This window comes from Medicago truncatula, chromosome 2 (genome assembly GCF_003473485.1).
Source record: "Medicago truncatula cultivar Jemalong A17 chromosome 2, MtrunA17r5.0-ANR, whole genome shotgun sequence".
In the NCBI taxonomy this organism is placed as follows: Eukaryota; Viridiplantae; Streptophyta; class Magnoliopsida; order Fabales; family Fabaceae; genus Medicago; species Medicago truncatula.
This window is the reverse complement of record NC_053043.1, coordinates 15,734,630-15,756,731: the sequence shown is the minus strand read 5'-3', so window position 1 is coordinate 15,756,731 and position 22,102 is coordinate 15,734,630. Positions and strand designations below refer to the sequence as shown.

Sequence of the window (22,102 nt, the reverse complement as noted above, 5' to 3'; positions counted from 1 at the left end):
TGGTTATAGAGATGACCCAAACGGTGATTTTTTTTTTTGTTAACTCAAAAAGGGACCTTGGTAATTCAAAGTTCCACCGAAGCATGTCCAATAATTGTTCCATCTAAAATCGAACTTAGGCATGTCCAATAATTGTTCCATCCATAAATTGAACTCAATAATTAATCAAATTCAGGTTTTCGTTTGTTGAACAATTCATCTTTGGTGGAGTTTTTTTTCTTTTTCTGACAAAAATCAAACGATATTCATTCATTTAAATTGATATGTTACATCATTCAACATCGCTAAAAACATAAATTGATAAATCTACCAACAAACTCACAACATTCAAATTAACAACATACAACACCAAAATATTTACAAATAATATGATAAGATTAAAGTGACTTAAATATTCATATCTCCACATCTGCAACACACGTCCAAATCATTAATTAAATATGTGATGTTTCAATAGGAATCAAATGAGTACGGCAACAAAATCAAAAATCAAACAACGCCACACAAAACGACGTTATTAACCATTTGAAAAAAAAAACTAAATTTAAATAAAAAATCCCTTATTTAGATTAAGAAAAAGATGAAGAAAATTTTATTAATCATTTCAAGTAAATGTAATATATATCCGAGTCTTGTTAACAAATCTCTCAAGACACTCTTTAAGGAACTCAAATTAAGAAAATATTTCTCAAAAAAATCAAATATTACAAATTTTAATGCATTGATTACACATATTTTTATAAAAACTTTTTTCTGAAAGAATATTTTTATAAAAACTTATTATTAAAGTTGCTTAAAGAAGTCCCGTGAGCATAGCTCAGTTGGTAGGACAATGCATTGTTATATGCAGGGGACGGGGGTTCGAACCTAGACACCCCCCACTTATTCACTTTATAAGGTAAATTCTAGCCACTACACTACCTAAAAAAAAAATTTGCTTAAAGAATGCAATGACACTCGGTAACCTTTCTTATATTTATCTTGTCAAAAAAAACATTTCTTATATTTATATTATTAAATAAGAAAATTCCCATGGTTGTATAGATTGTAAAAGAATTTCTTTTGACACCTCGCTCGCTATCCGCCGCACCCTCATCCTCTCCGGAACTTCTGTTCGTCTTTTGAGCTTGACTACATTCAGGTTCGTATTCCTTAAATTTGTTCATTGTTTCAAATTATTACCCCATTTTCGTATTTCAATGTTTTATTTCAGTCAAATTCATAGCTAGAATTCAAAACCGAATTTCCCTTTCTCTTTCTTAGTGGAATATTTTTTATGAATGAAGCTGTATTATTTTTGTGGGGTGTATCTTATATGGCTGAATTTGAATTAACACAGAGAATTAATTTGAACTTTTACACTGATTTTTTTCACGGTCTCTTTTAATCAATGTAATCTTTGTTTTATTAGTGACATTGATAATTTATTATTTTACAAGTGACAGATCCCGTAAACTCATTGTCTTAAGGTTTTGGGTAAAAATGTGGTGTCTCTATCACTAGTGTGGTCCTGCTACCCTCGTGACCTAACACAAAGTGACAACGAGACGGTGATTTGTGAATTAAACTCGACTTTGGAGGAACCCGTGATCCTATAGATATAGAAAAAAAAATGTTAAAATGAATAATTGCTTGTTTAATTATGTTATATTCATTTTAAGAGGATAACACACACGACTTAGCGTCTCAGCACAGAGTAGCGGTTGTTGAGGCTGCATTCATCATCTCTCGTTTGCGCCTTTTGCCGCGTGCAATCCACTTTTTACTACTAAAACCCTAAAATAGAGCTGCTATTAGCTTATATGGGCTTTTGCTCGAGACAATAAAAAACCTTACCTCCCTTTTTCACCGTCGTAGTCTGCTGGTCATCTTGCACCATATTTTTGCTCTTGTAAGATGATGTTTTTGAAGAAGAAGAATAAGAAGGGGAAAGATGGGACTGAAGAATTGAAGAAATAGACTCGTAGAAGAAGAAGAAACAGTGGCAGTGTGTCTTTTGAGTTGCTGCTGTTACATATAAATTTGAAGGTTACATAGCTGCAGTCATGAACCTCAACTAAAATGCTGACCTTTTGCTGTTTTTATCTTTGTTGAGAGTTGGATGACAATTGTACACTTAAATGCTGTCAAGTGCCCTTTTGTTCATTTACTTGATTTACGAATCATTCTGTTCAGTTATCTTTTTTAGACTCTAGTTCATCAAATAATTTACGCAGTCATGCTGTTGTAAACTAGTTCTGATTATTGAAAACAAAACAGCTTCCCAAGTTAGTTTTTACTGTAGCAGAACTAATTCTTAAGTTATTAAAGGCCATTTATTGCCTGGATCTGATAGTCGGTTAAACATTTTTTCAATTCTTTTTCAAAACAGTTCAATATCAGTCCAAGCAACTGCTTCAGGAATTGTCCGCAAGATAAGAACCATTTTTTCAGTTGATTTCAGTGTTATCAATTGCGGATTGCGAAAAATAGCAGTTTGTTCAGTTCCGCTAAGCTCCAGTGCAATAGACGCTATTTGATTACATTTTTTATTTAATAGTGTATTGTGGAACAACTGCAATTTGTCCAAATTCTGTTATGCTATAACACTAAACACTGCTATTTGTCAACACTGGTTGATGTCAGAAGCAACCAATTTGGTATGGCTGAACTGTATTTTCGGATCAGATCAAGAAAAAGGATTAATATTAATACTCGTGAAAATGTTATAATATTAGTGATGGTCTAAATTGGAGTAAGAATTAAGTAGCTTAATTTCTATTTCGGTTATATATATATTGGTTTGTTCTGTTGCAATTGCAAATTTTAAATTATACAATGTAATTAATTCCAAAATATCTATTGTCTAATGCAGTTGAAGAAGCAGATATGGAATGCGTGGTTCAGGGAATTATAGAGACACAGGTGAGTGAGTTTGTATCTTCATTGAAGTTTCAATTATTATTAATACTGTTATTTAAGAATAGAGGTTGTTATGGAAAATTTGATTTGGCTTGACCTTTATGTTTGCCTTCTGCTGTTAGAATTTTTGGATTCTGCTTGTGTTGGTTACACTGATCAGAAGATTCCGTAATTCTCTATCATATGCTAAGTTCAAAGATAGATTGTTTACTTCTAAATATCTTTTAATTATTGTACTATCTTACATCATGCTTCATATTACAGCTATAATATCTCAGTCTAGTCACTTTTTTTGCAATGCTGATAATGTTTATTTGAATTCTACCCATGAAATGTAGTTTTAAGGTTCTAGTAATTCAAATGCTTTCGGAACTATGGCCAAATATTGAGTGGCTACCTGACTAGTTTCTCATAATTTAAGTCACTTTTCTTTATGGTTTGTTATTTGTGTTCTCCCAACACTGGGGGTGTTGGTTGCTCTAATATTGAAATTCACTTCTGAAATAAAAAGCAGAACCGTTTTTCGAAATTTTCTTTTATAATTAATTATTTAAAGTGTCATACCAAAGGATCCTGTAAAATCATGTTGCTTGGCTGATGTCCCAACTTGTAATATGCATCTTCAAAGTTTGATTTTCTTTGCTTGCCTACGAAGTGGATTTTGTTTCTCATTTAAAAAAATGGGGTGTCACGATGAAACAGTAAAATATATGTTAAAAATCCCACAAACATTGTATTGACATTACATTATGTTATGAAACATGGAAGGCCAGTGTGTGGCCAAGTTTTGATTGATGGATGTATTCAGGAATGATGTGTGTATCTCTGCAAGTGATATCCTTGATCCTTGCAAAAGGTTAGTTGTAGCACTAACTCGCTTTCGGGTGTTTTAAAACATGAGGAAAATGGATAGAAGCAAACTTCTTTTATCCTTAACCTTACACTATGATTTCTATCAATAATTAAAGATTCATCACAAGTCTCACATTTTAAATACCTTGTGTCCATCAAAAAAATATTGCAGAGATAGAGAGATGTCAACTATATTATCCAAGTAGGGAGGACAAGATGCTGGTATGCTTTGGGGGTGATATGTGACGGAACTAAATGTTGGGTGGTTAAAAGCCAAGAAGTAAATTTAGTCTCACAGAAATGAGAATTTTACAAAGGATGAGTGGTTACACATAACAGTATAAGATTAAAATTATGATCATTAGACAGAAAATTGTTGCAACCCCCCTTATATAGAGAAAATGGTAGAATCTCATCTTAGGTGATTTGCATATCTTGAGAAGCATTTGTTAGGATTGTCTAATAATTAGAGGCAGCAGAAAACCAAATAAATTTATAGGCCAAACCATTAAGTGAGATTTAGAGGTTATTGGTATACCGTTGGATCTAATACATAACTCTGGTATCGGTTAGTCTTTGCCTGATGGGAATAGGCGTGGTGGTGGTAGTTGTTGTAAGGTTCACTAAATTTCAGGTTGCCACGCACACAAAGTTATAGTATTTGTTCACGTTTTTCTAATGGAAGGTTGGTCATTTAAAAATTAAAAATTTGAACTTATTTGAAGCCCACATCTCGTATTGGGAGGCTTCACATTGAACCAAGTATTTGATTAACCAAATATCATAATTTGGTACGTGAACAATGATCTTCTTTAGGCTCTAGCAATGGTTATAAAATAAGAAGGCGGTATTTGAAAATTTCCTTGCCACTAGATATTCGATCATTTCATTGAAGTATTCAAATGTAACACGTGGAATTCAAAATACATTCTTCAAATATTAGAAGATAGACTTAACATACACAAATGTTCAAATTTTCTTACCAAGGATTCAAATATTACCTTTCCAAACTAGCGATTTCTATATTATTCAAACAAGATTGTTGTTTGGTATCTCTATAAAATTATACGTGGGGACACCTTGTGTTCAAGTCATCTTTCTCCTTGTTGTACTATGTGTTTTTCCCTTTGAATGGATCATAGTCGGTTGTTGCCTTTATTTGAAAAATAACACGATCTTCTCTGATGTGAAAGTGTTTAATGCTTTTTCACACTGTTGCTGTTGTGTAGCGTAGCGTAGTCTAAGTATATATGAATATGATGGTATATTATCCTATAGTTTTGTTTGGATTTGGAATTTCTGCTTGCAAGATAGTTTCTGTCCCATGGCTACTATCTGTCGCAGCTGCATCTGCTAATTTCCTGTTGCACTTATTGGAGCACAGTAGATTACACTTTTTTATTGAATATAGACAATAATTTCATCTTTTCTTTCTCAATATATCCATGAATTTTGCTTTAACGTTGTTGAGAAGTATTGATGTTACATTTCAGTAGCATGTCAAGGAAACACCCACGAATTGAGGACTGTATTCAAGACAACTTTGACAGTTGATATTTTGTTTTCTTTTACAGCATGTCGAGGCTCTTGAGATTCTTCTTCAAGGGCTATGCGGTGTTCAGAGAGAACGATTAAGAATCCATGAATTATGCCTCAAGAATGGTCCACATCTGGGTTAGTGTTTTCTTCCAATATGTGGTTAAGTCGTGGCCACTTGCTAGCAACATTTCGTTGATCATTATTATTTTTTATATGGAAATAATTTGATATAGAAAAAAAGAGGATCATTCTTTTGAGATAAATAAAGAAAAATAACTCACTTACGAAGAAGAGAAACAGATGTCACTACAATAAGGGCTTTAGTTGCACTACATGTCTGAGATGAGATCAAATCTGAAAATGTATTTTTATAAGTGGTGGATCACCATACAAGCCTGTTTTGTAAGGGTTGAGTTACCCCAACCCAAATTCTAAAAGAGAGCAAGTTCCTGAGAGTGCTTGTGAGAGAACTGGATTGAAAAAAGAGAAAACAATTATATTTCATAACCGATTTCGCTTTCTGATAGAGGAACTGATTTGATTACTTTCACAGTTTTGTATGTCAGGGTTACTTGTTTACTCTTTTTGTGGTATGACATGGAAGAAATTTATGGTTTTCCAATATGTAGGTTTATTCTTTATAGCGTCTTTCCTAGATGGAGTTTCAAATATTCAATAATTTCCCAATGTTTTCGTCTAGTTTTCTTGAGCAAAATGTATATGTGCAGTTTTCATGAGTATCTCATATTCAGGCCTTTTGTCAAATTGATCATAATTTTATTCCTTTTCATAATAGGCCCAGTATCCTCAGAAGTTCGACTTTTATGTGATCTAGAGCAAACTGAACCCTCATGGTAATCAACGCAACTTCTGATCGATCACTTGTTGAAACTTTTTCTATATCCATATATGCATTTAACGTGTGCTTGATGGCTTCTTCAGGACTGTTAGACATGTAGGTGGTGCAATGAGGGGTGCTGGTGCTGACCAAATTTCAGTTCTGGTTAGGACAATGGTGGAAAGCAAAGTGAGCAAGAATGTGCTTCGTATGTTCTATACACTGGGGTATAAGTTAGACCATGAGCTGTTGAGGGTGGGGTTTTCTTTCAAATTCAATAGGGGGGCACAAATCACTGTGAGGGTTTCATCAGTCAATAAAATGCTGAAGCTGCATGCGACTGACGAGGCCGTGCCAGTAACACCTGGCATACAGATGGTTGAAGTAACAGCGCCTGCTTCTGATGAAAACTATGCTGAAGTTGCTGCTGCTGTGCAATCCTTTTGTGAATACCTTGCTCCGTAAGAATCTTATACTCTCTTCTCAATTGTAAATTTCTTTATCCTTACTGCAAATCATTTAATCACCTTGAGAATAACCATCAAATTAGTTCCTTAAACTATCACTCTCCAATTTAGTCCCTAAAGTATATAAATGTAATGAGTGTTCCTAAATGTATGAAATCCATCACTTTTTCCCATCTATTAAGATGTTACGAACTAACATGATGGATTTTCAAATACTTTAGCGACAAAAATGAAGTATTTCATATTCTTTAGAGACTACTACTTATTATTATATACTCCAAGGACTAACATGATGTAAGAAATAGTATTACTTGAGGATCATATTGATGGTTCATTCGTTTTGTTAGAATTGGTTACCAGTTATCATTTTCAGCGGACAGGCCACTCTTTTGAAGTCTTTAGTGGCGTATCATGTTTATGGTTTCTTCGTTCATATTGAATTTCATCACTGACTCATACAACTCTTTGGTGTCAATTTATCAGGCTTCTCCATCTGTCCAAACCAGGCGTTTCAACTGGTGTTGTTCCTACAGCTGCAGCTGCTGCTGCATCTCTAATGTCTGATGGTGGCGGTACACCTCTGTAGTGGTCCAGTAATGTTAATTTATGCACATAAAGATTGAACGATGTTGATTGCTTCATGATAAAATAGTTGGTAGGTATAGGAAGAGTAACATTTTGCATCGGGTTGTATTTCAGAATGATAAACGTGAGCGACCCTTTGTAATGCACCTGTTTGAATGTGTTATTTTTTTAAAGGCAAATATAGATTGAAAATGCATTTCACCAAATATGGAGAATGAGATTCACATGATTATAAAACACAGAGGCAATATCATGTGTAGCCTTTGTATTTTTCAATGAAATTATGCAAAAATGCGTACAATATTGTAAAATTCTCTCCCAAAAAAAAAGAATTTTTTAACAAAAATTAAATATGAATTTTTAACCACAGAAAATATAAAAATTCATATTTCATTAATGTTTTGTTAAAAAATTCTATTTTTTTAGAAGAGATTTTTATAATATTATAAACTATTCTTCAAAATTTTATTCAAAAATATGAATTCAACATATGAGAGACTAAAATGAAAAGTTGGTATATTTATAGGGATAAAAAAACAAATTTAACCCAAAAATTAAAGGTAAGAAAAACATTAGTACTATAATTTACATTGTCTCTATTTTCCAAGCTAGTTAAGCATTTTTTTTCTTGGTTGAAATAGGGACATACAAAAATAAGAAGATCGGATAATATCAGACCAAAGTGGAAATACAAGAACTTTGAATAAAACTATAGGAATAAATGCAAAAACAGAAATAAAATATGGAACCCATGACATCAAACCATGAAAATATGTTATGAAAAAGGACACACTAAATGCAATCATCATGCTTGTGATGGAGATGATTTGTGCAATCAATCCACATAGCAACTTGGAAGGAAGTGACTTGAAATATTCATATTCAGCATAACTTGAGATGATGATAGACAAGAAAATCAGCATTGAAATTGAAGATGATATTAGTGCAGTTGCATTTGATACTGCAAATATAAGAAATGCTTGTTTTTGTAAATAGTTTGGTGTGCCTGTATTTTTGTTGAAGCCACCAGGTATGTTAAATGTTGCTGTAAATACTCCAGTGAAAATCAGTGTTGAAATTAGGATACAGTAATTAGTTATGCTCTCAATCCATGATTCTGCCTTTGTTAATAGCTCTTTGTGCTCCTCAGCAAATATCTCATCAGGAGTTTTGCCATTAGAATTTTTCTTCTTTATTTCTATTGGGGACATTAACTCTTTAACTTCCTACAATGTCAGAATATAATGTATATATAAGTTAAGGACCGGCTCAACATGTTTAGAGGTCTTAAACAAATTTTATGGCGAAGCATGTCAAAATTAAAAATAACACTTGGCCTAATAAAGTAATTAATTAACTGAGTGTCCTTTCAGCATATCTCAGTTGGTAGCTGCAAAGACAATAACATGCAGGGGCTGGTTTTCGAACATCGAACTCATCACTTTTCCACATTTAAATTATGGGAGTCTCATCCGCTAAACTACTTAACAGAAAAAAAATAGTAATAAACTGAGTTGGGCGAATAAATATATAATTGATCTATCATATGATATATTTATAGCAAAATTGAATAATTTTTAGACCATGCATGTCTAAAAATTTGAAGCTTAAGACCCTAGCTTTGGATATTTGACCCTTGGGTCGGCCCCAATTAAGGCTTTCACGTAAGACATGTATGATGTCTAATAAAAGTTAGCATCTGACATCGTCACATGTAATTACATCCAATTGATCATATTCTCTTAAATTATTTGTATACTAATGTCTACGAGTCATTAGCCAGTGTCGGTGTTAGTATCGAGTCTTTTGTTCTTTTCTATATTAGTTATTCATAGGATATTATATGACATATGTTAAGTGAAATAGTAGTAGTAGATGTACCTCAAACCATAGTATTTCATGTGTCATTTGAAGAGCTGCACCTGAAATTAAGTTAAGCTGAGAAGGAGGTGCTAATTTTGCAGCATAATGTAATATGTTATTTCTTTCATCATCCTCAAGATCTATAATTGAATCTTTGAAAGAGCCTAACTCATGTATTAGACTAAAGATGCTTGAATGACAATGTTGAACAGCAATGTGAAATATGCTTCTGTTTTTGTCATCCACATCCCTTATTAAATCAGGTTCAGACCTCAAAAGCTCAGCCACAAAGTGAAAATTTCCAACTTTTGTAGCATCAAATGTTATTTTTGACGGTTGATTTATGATTGTTCTATGTGTTTCTGTACATCCATGATTGAGAAGTATGTCCCAAAGACATCTAACAAGTTCCAGAAATGGACTTGTACTCTTCATGCCTACACACATAATTTGATTGGTTAACTATGTGTTGAAATAACCAAAATATAACATGAGAACATGAACATGATTTCTTAGTTTTCTAAATAAGCAGGGTGATTGTAAAGACTTACTAAGATCAGAAGGTTTTCGAGCCAAGATATGTAAGCCTGTCTCATTGTTCATATTTCGGACCAATGCCAGTGTTGACTGTTTTTGTAACATTTGCAAAGCTAAATCTGCAAAAATTTCTCAAAATTTCTTGGAGTGCAATTACAGGTAATAATAAAAGACATCAACATGTTAATTTACGTACCATACAAATCATTGTTGATGCAAAGGAAGAAAAGTGCATTCCATTCCTCCTCTTCCAATATCTCTCTAGTATGGTTGTATAGATATCTTGCAATGTCATTTCTTCCATAAAAAGCAGCCATAGTAAGAGGGGTCATTCCTTTCGCACCTCGAATATGTGGTAGACATCCATTTTTTTCTCTCAAAATAACAACAATTTGTAGGTTTCCAGATACAGCAGCTAAGCACAATGTTGTGTTCCCTTTATTGTTTTGTAGTTCCAAGTCTTTTGAGTCAAGTAATTTCACCAACTCCTCTACAAAATGAGTATGATTTGTTTCTGCTGCAACATGTAATAGTGTACCATAATCCTTTGTTATTGCAGCGTTTAGGAGTTCAATGTCTCTATCTATCATGCCCTTTGATGCATTCCAATCACCTTCTAGTGCTTTTTTATATAGGGGTACACATTGGTCCAAATATTTATCTGAAGAAAATAAAACGGATCTTAAAAGTGTCAGCATAACATAATATGTATAAGTGTATGTTTCGTTTCATTTTGTAGGGGTAAACTTGATTCTTGAAGTACATAATTTATTTTGATATGTATGAATGTTCTCAAGTACGGTTAATTTTGCCTCCACTTTACATTCAATTTACTTTTTAGTTAAAGTAGGGTTTATAAAACTTTTTACACATATCCAATAAAATCACTCATGCAACTATCTCTACAAAAATTTAGTTATCGTAACTTAATTGAACGCAGGTGTAAAAAAGTTAATTACATGAATGATACATAATGATTTATATGTATTTAGATAGAGATCAAACTTTCCACATTCTATAAAATAAATAAATAAACTATAAAAAAACTAGAGAGAGATCAAACTTTTATCTTGTAATAGGTGAAGGGAAGGGTGTCGAAGTTGATGAGTAGGGCATGATAATTGGTGAACCTCATGTGCTTGCGATTGTGATGGAGATGTAACTGAGAATGCACTTACCATCTCCATTTTTCTGTCACTAAAATTAACAAACAAAATTAATAATCAAATGCATTTAATATAAATCTCTCAAAAATAACTCAAAGGTGGACTCCTATTATTTTAAGTAAATTATTAAATTTTATAATAATAAAAAATGATGGTGGCCTCTAATATGAACCCCTTAAATAATATTTTATTGAAATTTATTAACAATAGTAAGGTATGCTACTTTCTATTACTATGAAAAAATTTCTTCTATTTTTAATTACCTTTTGATATTTTAAAACTTGATGGAAAACTGATTATTTTATAGTATATCTATGGCGGCTGATTCATATTCATGTCTTATGTTCTATCATTGTATCAACTTGCAATAATAGGACAACATGCATGCTACTTTCTATACATATTGCCAATTGACTTGATAAAAACCACTAAAAGTCTTTCCCTTACACACCTCTTAATTTTATTCCTAATCAGTTTTTCCAATACACACACCTTTAACCAAGATTTATGGCTGACTAAAAGTCAATAGTACATTATCTGAGCCTAATTAAATGCTAATATGTATTATATACACACACACACACAAAAAGTGATCAAACTTTACTGATCAAAATTAATCATTAATGCATGTTTTAAGCATATTTATTTAAGGACATATCAAATAATTTCAGAAAAAAAGACCAAAAATTATTTCAAATTTTTGTAAAAGTGCACATGAATAACTTATATGGTATCCTCTAAAAAAATCTACATCATATAAAACATTCAAGTTTACATCAAAATTAAACATTGAATCCAACAATTAGTTTGCAAAATATGTACCTGATAAAAACCTATTGAGCTGTCCTTGTGAACATAGCTCACTTAACAAGGACAATGCACCGTAATATATAGGGGTTGAGGTTAGAACCCCAGACATCCCGTTTATCCACCTTAAAAGTGAATTATAAACCCTAGATTACTTGGAAAAAAAACTATTGAACTAACACTGTCGATATATATTAGTGTGTGTTTTCTGCCAATAAACTCGCTATCTGTATGAATAAATTGGAAAGGAAAAGTTGTGACAAAACAGTGATCTCAGTAATATACATCAAGAACTTGTGTAAAAGAATAGGAAGAAAAGGAAAAGAGTCCTTCAAGAAAAAGATTTTGAAAACTCTACAAGCAATAAGAACATACGTATAACATAACAAATTTATAGATATGATTGGAAGAAAAAAGCCAAAACTGCAAACGAAGGAGCAGTAGTTAGTGATGATATAGTGGAGGTGAGAGCTAGAAAGTACTACAAACAAGCCAAAAATATAATTATAATATTAATTAATAAATTAAACCACGTGTTTATTTTGATGCTTATCACATGCATGAATTAAGAACATTTAAAGTATGAATTAAACTCAAACGGATTCTCAGAATTTATTTTAACGGAAAAGAAGGATTGTTGTGAGAATGGAAGATTTAAGAAAAAAAATATGCTAGGTTAAACACAAATATGGAAAGAATTAAGAAAGAGAACTGGAAAAAAAAATTAAAATCAATGCTTAGAAAGAGTATAATTATTAGGTCAGTAAACTAAATTAGATAGTATTTAGCAATTTGTGGAATTTACCTCAAGAAGCACTCTTAGAACAGAATAAAATGCTGATAAAAAAAGATACACTAATTTATCTTGTTAATATTATCTTCCAAGCCCAAATGCAATGGTAGCTTGCAATATTCAGGTCTTGTGTGACTCATGTCAAAGTGACTTAGTCTTGTATGAATATGAATAGGTTACTGTTCTTAGTCAATAAATAACATTAGTCAATTCATAATTCAGTGAAATTATTATATATTAGGAGCAATAATATTTGAACAACTAACAACTTCTATGACAACCTCATTTTTCTCTTTTCATTGGTCGAAAATAATAGAGAGAGAAAAAGAAAGAGAGAGAATAAGAATATAATATAAGTATGAGAAAAAAAATTATCTAAATATTATAAAAAATGGTTGTATAAATATCATTTCTCATTTCAATAATACAATGTTGTTGTACGAATGACAGTCATGCTTTATAGACTATACTATAGTAACAACCAAACTACACCCATTATACTTGTGTGGGCCTTCAACTTTTTACAACGACAATGAGTCAATGACCAATCACGTCCACAGTCACAAACCGACAAAGGCTAAGATAGAAATTAGGAAATAATGGACTTTTCAATTCAATGACCAAAGACCGTAACAACCAATTTTACATTATGCTGCCTATGAGAACAAGACTTGAAAGGTTGTTCTTTTAAGAGGATATAAACTAACAATGTTATTAGTGTAAAGTATTACGAGAGAATGAGATAGTAAGAAATGATTTTTCCTTGAGTTGTAATGAAAGTATATCAATTATTTATACTATACTATATTGATGAACATGGTATGATTAGCTACTCCTAGTGTAGAGTACAATAGCTTGTACTACAAGTTGCCAGTAACTAATTCTAACTTACATTCCATTGAATTTGGGAACCACTAACTGCCATTAAATATTGTCATGTAAACTGTGGTGAAATTAAGGAAAATATTGTTTCTCGCGGAAAAATGTTTCAAGAAAGTATATCACGAGCATTGAATTTGCAATTTTAGCGTTATACTCCCTCCGTTATTTTTTAAGTGTCATTTTTGGAGAAAAATTTTGTTCCTATTTAACTGTCACTTTCAAAGTTCAATGCAACATTAAATATTATTTTATCAATATTATCCTTAGTTATTTATTGCGGAGAGAGAAATATATGAAATGTGATATTAAATGAATAAGGTCATTATAATAAAAGTATAACTTATTGCATCAAAAGTAGTATCAATGTTGATTGTCTTGGTTTGTGATGTCAAAATGTGACAATTAAAAGGAACGAAGGTAGTAACTTCTATTAACTCAATCACCCATGATTTCCGCAAATCACCCATGATTTTCGCATCTGCATTTATTCCGGCCATACCCAGGTTTTAATTGGTTGAGATTTTTTTGTGAATCACTAGGGAAGATTTTTCTCGCTGTATATAGCACTGCTCGAAACTTAATTAGTGTGTGTGGATGATTGTTATCATTCGACTTGCTACCGCTCCACATGTTTATTGATTTTGGGATTTGTCTTCTGAATTTCGGTGTGCCGGTCTATTTTTCTTTGAGATCGGGAATTAGTGTCTTGTTCAAAGTTTTTGCGATGGTAATGGGGTCTTATCCGGTGGACTAAGAATTTAGGGGTGCCTTAGTGTTTTATTTTGGAGTCTCGTGGGATGACCGTTTTTTATTTGAAATTGGAAGTCAATTTCTTGACTCAAGATTTTCGGCTTTTATGGTGTCTTTTTCGACGAACCAGGGCTCGAGTGGTGGTGGAATATGAAAGAATGTTGGAATAAGTCATTGTTCAGATATTTAATTGGGCTCATTTATGGTGATAATAAGTTAATTAACATTCTATTTTCAGGGGTATTGATCGGTTAGATGATTCTTTGGCGGGGTTATGGTGAGAAGTAATCAATAGGTGATTGGATTTTGTTTATGTAGTCACTCACGATAAAGTGTGAGGATTTAGCTTTGGTTTAGGTGTTGACTTTGGTTTTGCTGGTTAGATTTCTTATTGGTGTTGGTTTTTTTTTTGAATGGCAAAATATATATATTAGATAAATAGAAAAAAATTTAAAACAAAATACAGAGAAGGAGGCACCAAGCGATACCCCACAAATGACTACCTAAACAAACACCTCTAGCCCCATATTGGTGTTGGTGATAACCTTCAAATTAGGTGGTGTTTGTATTAGGGGTGGCAAAAGTACCCATGTCCACTGGTATCCGTGGGTAAAATCCGTCAGGGGCATAGGGCAGGTAGCTAAACGGGTAACCACGGGTATAATTAACGAGTATTTGACTACATATTATTATATAGATACGGTCACGAATTTGATTGTATTCATACCCACGAGTACCCATACCCGATAATAAATCAAGTAAATTACTAAAATATCTTTATATATCTTATCTTATCACTTAAAGTTGTTACCTTATTGAAGGAAATTTTACCGGCCACCTAAAATTCTTCATTAATAACCTTTTTTATTTTTAATTTTTTTTACTTCATCTATTCTTCATTAATAACCTATTTTTATTTTTAATTTTTTTACTTCATCTTATTAAGTTCACCATTTCCACTTCATTCACATCATAAAACATATGGATTATATAAGAATCATGAATTTTCTATGGATGTCTAAAAGTTGAAGTTTTTTGGTAATTAAAAAAAGTTATTATTTGTACAAAAAAATAAATAAATTCAAAAATCCATGGATATCCATAGATACCTCAATACCCGCGGGTACCCGCATAGTGGGTGCCCATGAGGGTACGGGGCGGGTACGGGTATCATATTTATCCAATAGGGCGGTGACGGGTATCATATTATCCATACCCATTGACATCCCTAGTTTGTATTGATGTTGTGATAGTTTTCTTTTGGTTGTTTCACCTATATACGACAATTTGTTTTGTAGTTTACTGATCCCTGTTTGTCTCTTACGGAAACTTATTTATTAATAAATTTTTGTTGTTAAAAAATATTATAATAAATAAACAGTTTATAGAGTGAAATAAAAGAGAGAAGGAAATTGAATTCGACTTAGTAAGGAAATTTTATAAACAATGGAGAAAGAGTGATCGTAGAGAGAAGAAAAATTTGTGAATGAAAGTGGTATGAAGAAATGAAAAAAGATATTGCTTATATTGGGAGAAAAGATAGCAGATGAACATTTGTGTCAATTTGTTCCCGTCACAAGTATTTAGAACTTCTGTGTTTGTGGCGGTTACTGATTGACACAAATGTAGCGTCGAAACATTGTTACGTTTCGACGTATCTTTGGTTCACTGCAAATCGTGACTGTAAATTTAGAAAATTATTATATTGAAATTATGAGCACGATAGCTCTTAATTAGGTGTCTTTTTTTGTTTGTATAAAGGCAATAAAAAACAATAAAAGAGCATGAGAGGGCCTGCTCGTAGCATTAAATTGAACAACATCAGGATTCGAGTTTGTTCATAATTAGTGAATGAAGTTGTAGTTTTCTTGATGAAAAGTGAATGATCAGAGGGAGCTTGTTCATAATTATGTTGAACTAGCAAGGAATTGAGTTTTTCATACCACATTATACTTGGTTATTTGAGGCCATAAAGTGCCTTAATGAGTTCAAAGTTCAAACACACACTTGATTTGGTTTGGAAGGTACGACACCAGAAGGGATAACCATGAAAACATCTTATTGTAGGTCACCATGAGAAAGTTCATTGTTGACATCAAATTGATGGATATGTCATTCATTAATGGAAGCTAAAGCAATGACCTTAGCTAGCCAGTGGAGAATAGGTATAAAAAATATCTAAACCATTTATTTGATTGTAGCCTTTGTGTTGGGATGTTTGTGCGAGTATAAGTTCTTGCATATCCATTGAGAAGTTATGACATTCCGTTGTGGAACAACACGACATCTAACATTAAAACATCCAAGAATTAGTTAAGCATTTTGGATATAAGTTAAGGACATAAGTCTTAGTTAAGCATTTTGGATATAAACTTTGAGTAGTTATTGATCTAGGAACATGCACTAATCCGACGTAGAAATAGAGGGGAGTTCAAGAATTCTAATTGTAGTTAAATCTCTAAATCAAAACAAAACCCTTTCAATTTTAATTGCAATTAAACAATCTTGCAAACTTTGCCTAATTTACAATTTTTAATAAGTGTAGTATATTGCCTAGTATAGAAAACGACAATTTTTTTGTGAAAACGAGAACTCACTAGTGGCCAGTATCTTTGTGAAACGACATTTTTTTTATGTTAGTACATTTGTGACAAGGTTAAGTTTAGTTAGTTTTTTTTTTTCAAGTAGTTTAATTGTTAGAAATTTACATTTTTTAAGGTGAATAAATAGGTAGGGTTTGAATCTCATTCACTATATATAGTATGCAAATATCATTACCAATTGAGTTAAGTTCATGTGACAAGTGTAATAAATTTTAACTTAAGGAGATGAAGAAATTAAGGATTTATGCTAAAGAGGGGTGATTTAGGGTCAATTTTTGACCCAAAATCACTCCTCTAACTTGTTTTTTTTTTTTTTTTTTCTATTTCCCTTTTATTGAAATAAGTGATTTACCCATCTATTTCGTTTCTTTTTTTGTGATTTCATCGTCTTAGTGCGACCTGTCGTCGTCTTTGTGCGACGTTGTTTGTCTTTCTTGTTTCGTTCAGGTTTTTGTTCGATTCAGATTGTCATATCAGCTTCGATCCAGTATAGATCAAATCAATGACTTTGGAGTCGTCAATGTTGCAGATCTGGAGACATGGATATTCCGGAGACTTAAATATAGTCATATGTGTAGGCTTTAGTATTTTGCCGTTTTATGCTATTAACATGGATGTTGTGAGTTTGTTTCAGATTCATCCTTTTTGTTTTTAGCGAATTTTCATTGTATCGATGTACTCTATCAATTTAATTTGAATGAATGAATATCTTTTATTTTTGTCAAAAAAAAAACTTAAGGAGAAATGTTATAATATTTGAAATTATATTATAATATCTTTGATATTATATATTATTTGAGCATCTTAGAGTATCTCTAATAATTAGATTTTATAGTTCTTATTTTCATTATGATTGTTTTTTATTTATGATTTAATATATGTAGCCTTATAAATAGGACTTATTGTTTAGTCTTTGGTATTAATTTATTGTTTAGCCTTATAAATAGAATTTATTGTTTAGTTTCCATTTGTTCTTTTTATAGAGTCTAATTATAGCAACCAACACTTAACAACTCCTAAGTAACCAACTAACACTAACTGGAATTATTCTGACTTGTGTACCTCTAAGAATCAATGTCTAAAATCTATAACCTCTTAATATTTTTTACTTGGATATTTTCAGTAATATTTGTACTCCATGTTTTGGTATAAAATATTGCTTATCACAAAGAAAAAAGGACCGGAGAATCATATTTCATCTTGGTCATAGAAAAATATAATGGGAGAGGGGTTTCAAATTAAATAAGTTTGCTATATAAACACACTTTTGTGACAACAGTGCGTGGCATTTGCACTGTTCAATTTTTATACGTTGTGTCATTGACAAATTTTACAACTTTGTTAATCATAATTTTTTTTTTCTGTTAACCACTTTTTTCATATGAATTTCATTAATAATTTTAACTACTTTATTAAACACAAAAATGCAAGTTATTAAACAACTAATTTATATAATTTCAGAAAAATGACCGAAATACAATTTTTGTTTTTTTAAAAAAAAAAATGACCGAAATACATGTATTTACGTAAAATAAATATTGAGATGATATTGCATGGATTAGAGGATGTTGCAATCGAGAGGTATCAAAATAATCTTCCCACCAAAGAAATATCATGTGTTGGTCCTCAAAGGCGGCTTGTATTTATTTTTATTTAATTTTCAAATGCTTATAAGTAGGTCCTATTAACATTCTCACCACATAAATAAAGGTAATAAAAAATTCATATGATTTCAAATTCTAAAGACTTTAGACCATGATTGGAAACTTCCGTTTTTTTTTTTTTTAACCTTAGAATTTTATGGAATATTCGCAGGTAATTTTTTTTAAAAAAAAAAAACTAAAATGGAATATATTAGAAAAGCACTTGGTATCCCAACATAAGAAGTGGCAAAAGAACCCAGTCAAATAGTACAATTACATCAAATAACCAAAGGTCAAGCCGACAACCTAAAATCAAGAAAAACAAAAATCGTTATAAAAGAACTCCCTAACAAGAAAATGGATTAAGCCACCACATATGATAATCGAAAGCAAAATTAGTGTGATTTACTTTCAACCACCAGTAGCATTGCAACTTAATTTTATCGATTAGATTTTGTAATGAATCCTCCTGATGCTGAAAGAAGCGAGCATTTTTTTCGCGCCAAATGACCCATGCACATGAAAGTCAACTTAGATGAAGAGTTGTGCGGATACTTCTTGAAAATCCACCTAAATTTCCAAATTGAGATATATGATCTGAAACTCGAGCAGGAAGAACCACGGTAAAACCAAACAAGGTAGAAATATCCTCATGTTTACCACAACCGTCCACATAAAGATGCACGTTAGACTGAAGAATTTGCTTTATGATTAAATTGTCCATTGTAGGAATACGATGGTGAAGTAGACACCAAACAAAGAAACTGATCTTAAGGGAAACAAAATCTGAATAAATATTATAGTAAGCACCTAGGGAGTTAAGATTCATTGTAAGCAAATATTTATCTGGGAAGGTAAACAAAATCTGAATAAATATTTTTTATTAAAAATTCTATTATAAGATTCTTTTTTTTAGCAATTATTAAGATTCTTTTGACCTATTTTAGACTAAATTAATTAATTATTTTTTTAACAAACCAAAATGAATTATATTAACAATAAATAGCATTCATAGCATAAGATATACTAAAGAGGATCAATGGAGTCATTCAAAAGGAGTTTAGTCGAACCAATAGAAGATAAGAGGAAAGAGAGTTATTAACCAATGCCGAAACATGAGAACGAGCTAAGCCACCAATCAGAATAACCAAAAGCTCAATTAATGTATTTTATCTTCAGCCACCGGTAGGATAGAAGATTAACTTTATCCATTAGATTATGAATAAAGTCCTGCTTTTGGTTAAAAATCATATTATTACGCTCTTTCCAAATTACTGAGACACAAGAAAACCAAATTGAAGGTGAGAAAAACACAAGGGGGGGTTGAATTATGTTAGCTTTTTCATCTTCTTAAACTAAGTCTAGAGTTCAGAGTCTGATAAAGTTCAGATCTTGGAACAATGTTCAGAGTCTAATGGAGCGGATAAAATAGAGAGAGAGAGAGAGAGAGAGAGAGAGAGAGAGAGAGAGAGAGCAATTATACAGGTTCCTTCTACAATCTAAAAGTAGTCATGTCCCCCTTGCACTTCCAAGGAGAGTTCACTAAAATCAATATCTGATTACAAATGCTCAAGCACACAAGCAAAAAAGACTTCAAATACTTAAGCACACAAGCAAGAGATTTTATATGCTCAAGCACAAAAACAAGAGACTTCTAAACAAACAAATTACAAGAAATAAGTTTGGATTGAACACTTGATATACAATCAGTGGTGTTCACAATACAAAACAAACAGACTCTTAAGACTCTAGTACTAAAATATGAAAGTTGTTAAGAAATTCTAAGTATTTGATGCACAACAATTTTAGCAGAGTTTTGACATAGTTTAAATGTTGTTGAGTCTCTACAAAACTTCAAGTCTTCATTCCTTTATATAGAGGTATGAAAGATACGTTGTAGAAGTGCCAGCACATCAAAAGATTCGTTATTGAAGCTTAATCATCACCAATGATCTGTTGCTTGATTTGGTTAATGTCATAGGAGGGAATAATTTGAAATCCATTCCTTGTTTGGAGAATTAACCAGCGTAGACACAGCTGTAGCAGTACTATGTGCAGACTGTAACACCCCGTTTTCCCAACATAAAAATTTCTAAACATTTATCAGAGTAAACATCATAAACAACGGGATATCACATTTAACATAATCCAAAACAGTTAAATAACAATTTAACCAAATAACTTAAACATTGCAGCGGAAATTATATTATAATCCATAAAACGTTTTGGCACGCAGGCCCCATCAATATAATCTCAAAAGAGTTCAGTTCAATATCACAAATAGCATATTATTCACGTAATAGAACGAAGCATGCATAACATATAGCTCCATCCCGTTACGTATCAGAGCGACCTAGACGACACAGTGAAGGCAAGGCCACTCACGACGGCAACTGCACACTAAGCACGATCACCTACAAGTTACCCATACGAAGGACAACATTTTCAAGCAGAAGGGGTGAGATTTCATAACAAAATAATATTAATCAAAGTAATTTGAATCATAATTAACATCATATCAATCTTAAACAACTTTGCATATTTGATAAACAATTATCACGTAATCACATATTCAATCATTATCAACAACATAGCATCTTAGACACGACAATGCGACAATGATATTAGACTCCTTATATGCATGTGGTACCAATCGTCATCATAAGTATTAATATACTTTAAACGTGCGGAGGACAAAACTCCTAATAATCGTGCGGAGGACAAAGCTCCTATCATGGTGAGGACTAAGCTCAATGAATGCTAATGCATGGACTCTATCAACAAAACATCGTAATCATCATATCAATATGCATCCAACAATTTGGAGTTAAACGTCATCTTATTCATCATATATAGACATTATGCACTTAGTTAAATAACAGCAGCAGCATAGTCAAGTCACAATAACGGATGATATCAATATATCAATTGCAATTCAATAGCATTATAATTATTCATTCACATCTTACATAATGCATAATACATTAACTCATACTCAATTAATAACAACATATCTTAAACGGCCTTAAAATTGCATTAAATGTCATCATTAGGTTTCATTACCAATTAGGGGTTCACTCTTGATCAAAACGTGCGACACAGATCGCACAAACACTTAATGCACTCCAATCTGGAAGTGCTCGCGAGGCGAGAGTACCTACTCGCCATGGTGAGTACAAGCCAACTCCCAAACTAATGTTGTTCTAGGTTCAATCTTGTCCTACATTCATTCCTATTCATTACTAGGTATGTTCAGGCACTCAAAGGCACTCAAGGTCCAACTAAAAAGTCGAAATTGCAAAATCTTACATGCTCTCTGCCCTAGCTCGCTATGGCGAGTGAGGTTGCTCGCTTTGGCGAGCTGCATTGTGCAACTCGCGAGGCGAGGGAAAAGGGTTCGCGAGGCGAGCGATGAATGTTCATCACTCGCGAGGCGAGCGATGAATGTTCATCACTCGCGAGGCGAGACTCATAGCTCGCCGTGGCGAGCGATGAATGTCGCTACGGCCAGACTTGCTATTTTCACAAAAATTCAATGATTCACATGGTTCTAAGCCTAATATTGATTCCAATTTTCGTCCTAAACATTATCTAAGGTCTAGGAGCACTTTCTACATCAATTTAACCAATTCCTACCGTTTGATCATCAATTCTAGGGATTTGACCTAGTTTTCGTTTTCTCCAATTCAATCCTAAAGCTTGCTAACTAATCATCAGAATTACAATCAATTAACATTACTGAGTTATTAGTCTCACCCTTACCTGGTTATGAAGAAAAATCACAGCTCTCTTTGATTCTCCCTTCTCTTAGCTTTTTCTCCCTTTTCCAAAAGTTTTCACGTACAATAGTTTTTCTAACAATTAGGTCTTCCCCTA

The 22,102-nt window shown here is 32.3% G+C and overlaps 2 protein-coding genes across 5 annotated transcripts; one reads left to right on the top strand and one right to left on the bottom strand.

Moving 5' to 3' along the window:
• Window positions 1-995: 995 nt before the first annotated feature.
• Window positions 996-7,388, top strand: LOC25488262 (mediator of RNA polymerase II transcription subunit 18). 2 transcript variants are annotated; one of them, XM_013607939.3, is made up of 6 exons: window positions 996-1,141; window positions 2,855-2,904; window positions 5,328-5,427; window positions 6,089-6,146; window positions 6,235-6,591; window positions 7,081-7,388. In XM_013607939.3, the coding sequence occupies exons 2-6, from the start codon at window positions 2,869-2,871 to the stop codon at window positions 7,181-7,183; spliced, it is 654 nt and encodes a 217-aa protein (XP_013463393.1). In that variant the 5' UTR covers window positions 996-1,141; window positions 2,855-2,868; the 3' UTR covers window positions 7,184-7,388. The 2 variants fall into 2 exon arrangements, with proteins under 2 accessions (XP_013463393.1, XP_039686404.1); XM_039830470.1 differs by lacking the exon at window positions 5,328-5,427.
• A 373-nt stretch (window positions 7,389-7,761) lies between these two features.
• On the bottom strand, window positions 7,762-12,499 carry LOC25488261 (ankyrin-2). Of its 3 annotated transcripts, none has more exons than XM_013607938.3 (6): window positions 12,361-12,499; window positions 10,646-10,779; window positions 9,779-10,243; window positions 9,597-9,701; window positions 9,064-9,482; window positions 7,762-8,408 (listed from the first exon to the last, which is right to left on the bottom strand). In XM_013607938.3, the coding sequence occupies exons 2-6, from the start codon at window positions 10,767-10,769 to the stop codon at window positions 7,791-7,793; spliced, it is 1,731 nt and encodes a 576-aa protein (XP_013463392.1). In that variant the 5' UTR covers window positions 10,770-10,779; window positions 12,361-12,499; the 3' UTR covers window positions 7,762-7,790. The 3 variants fall into 3 exon arrangements, with proteins under 3 accessions (XP_013463392.1, XP_024631985.1, XP_039686403.1); XM_024776217.2 differs by lacking the exon at window positions 12,361-12,499 and adding an exon at window positions 11,571-11,909; XM_039830469.1 differs by lacking the exon at window positions 12,361-12,499 and having other exon boundaries at window positions 10,646-10,977.
• Between the last annotated feature and the right edge of the window lie 9,603 nt (window positions 12,500-22,102).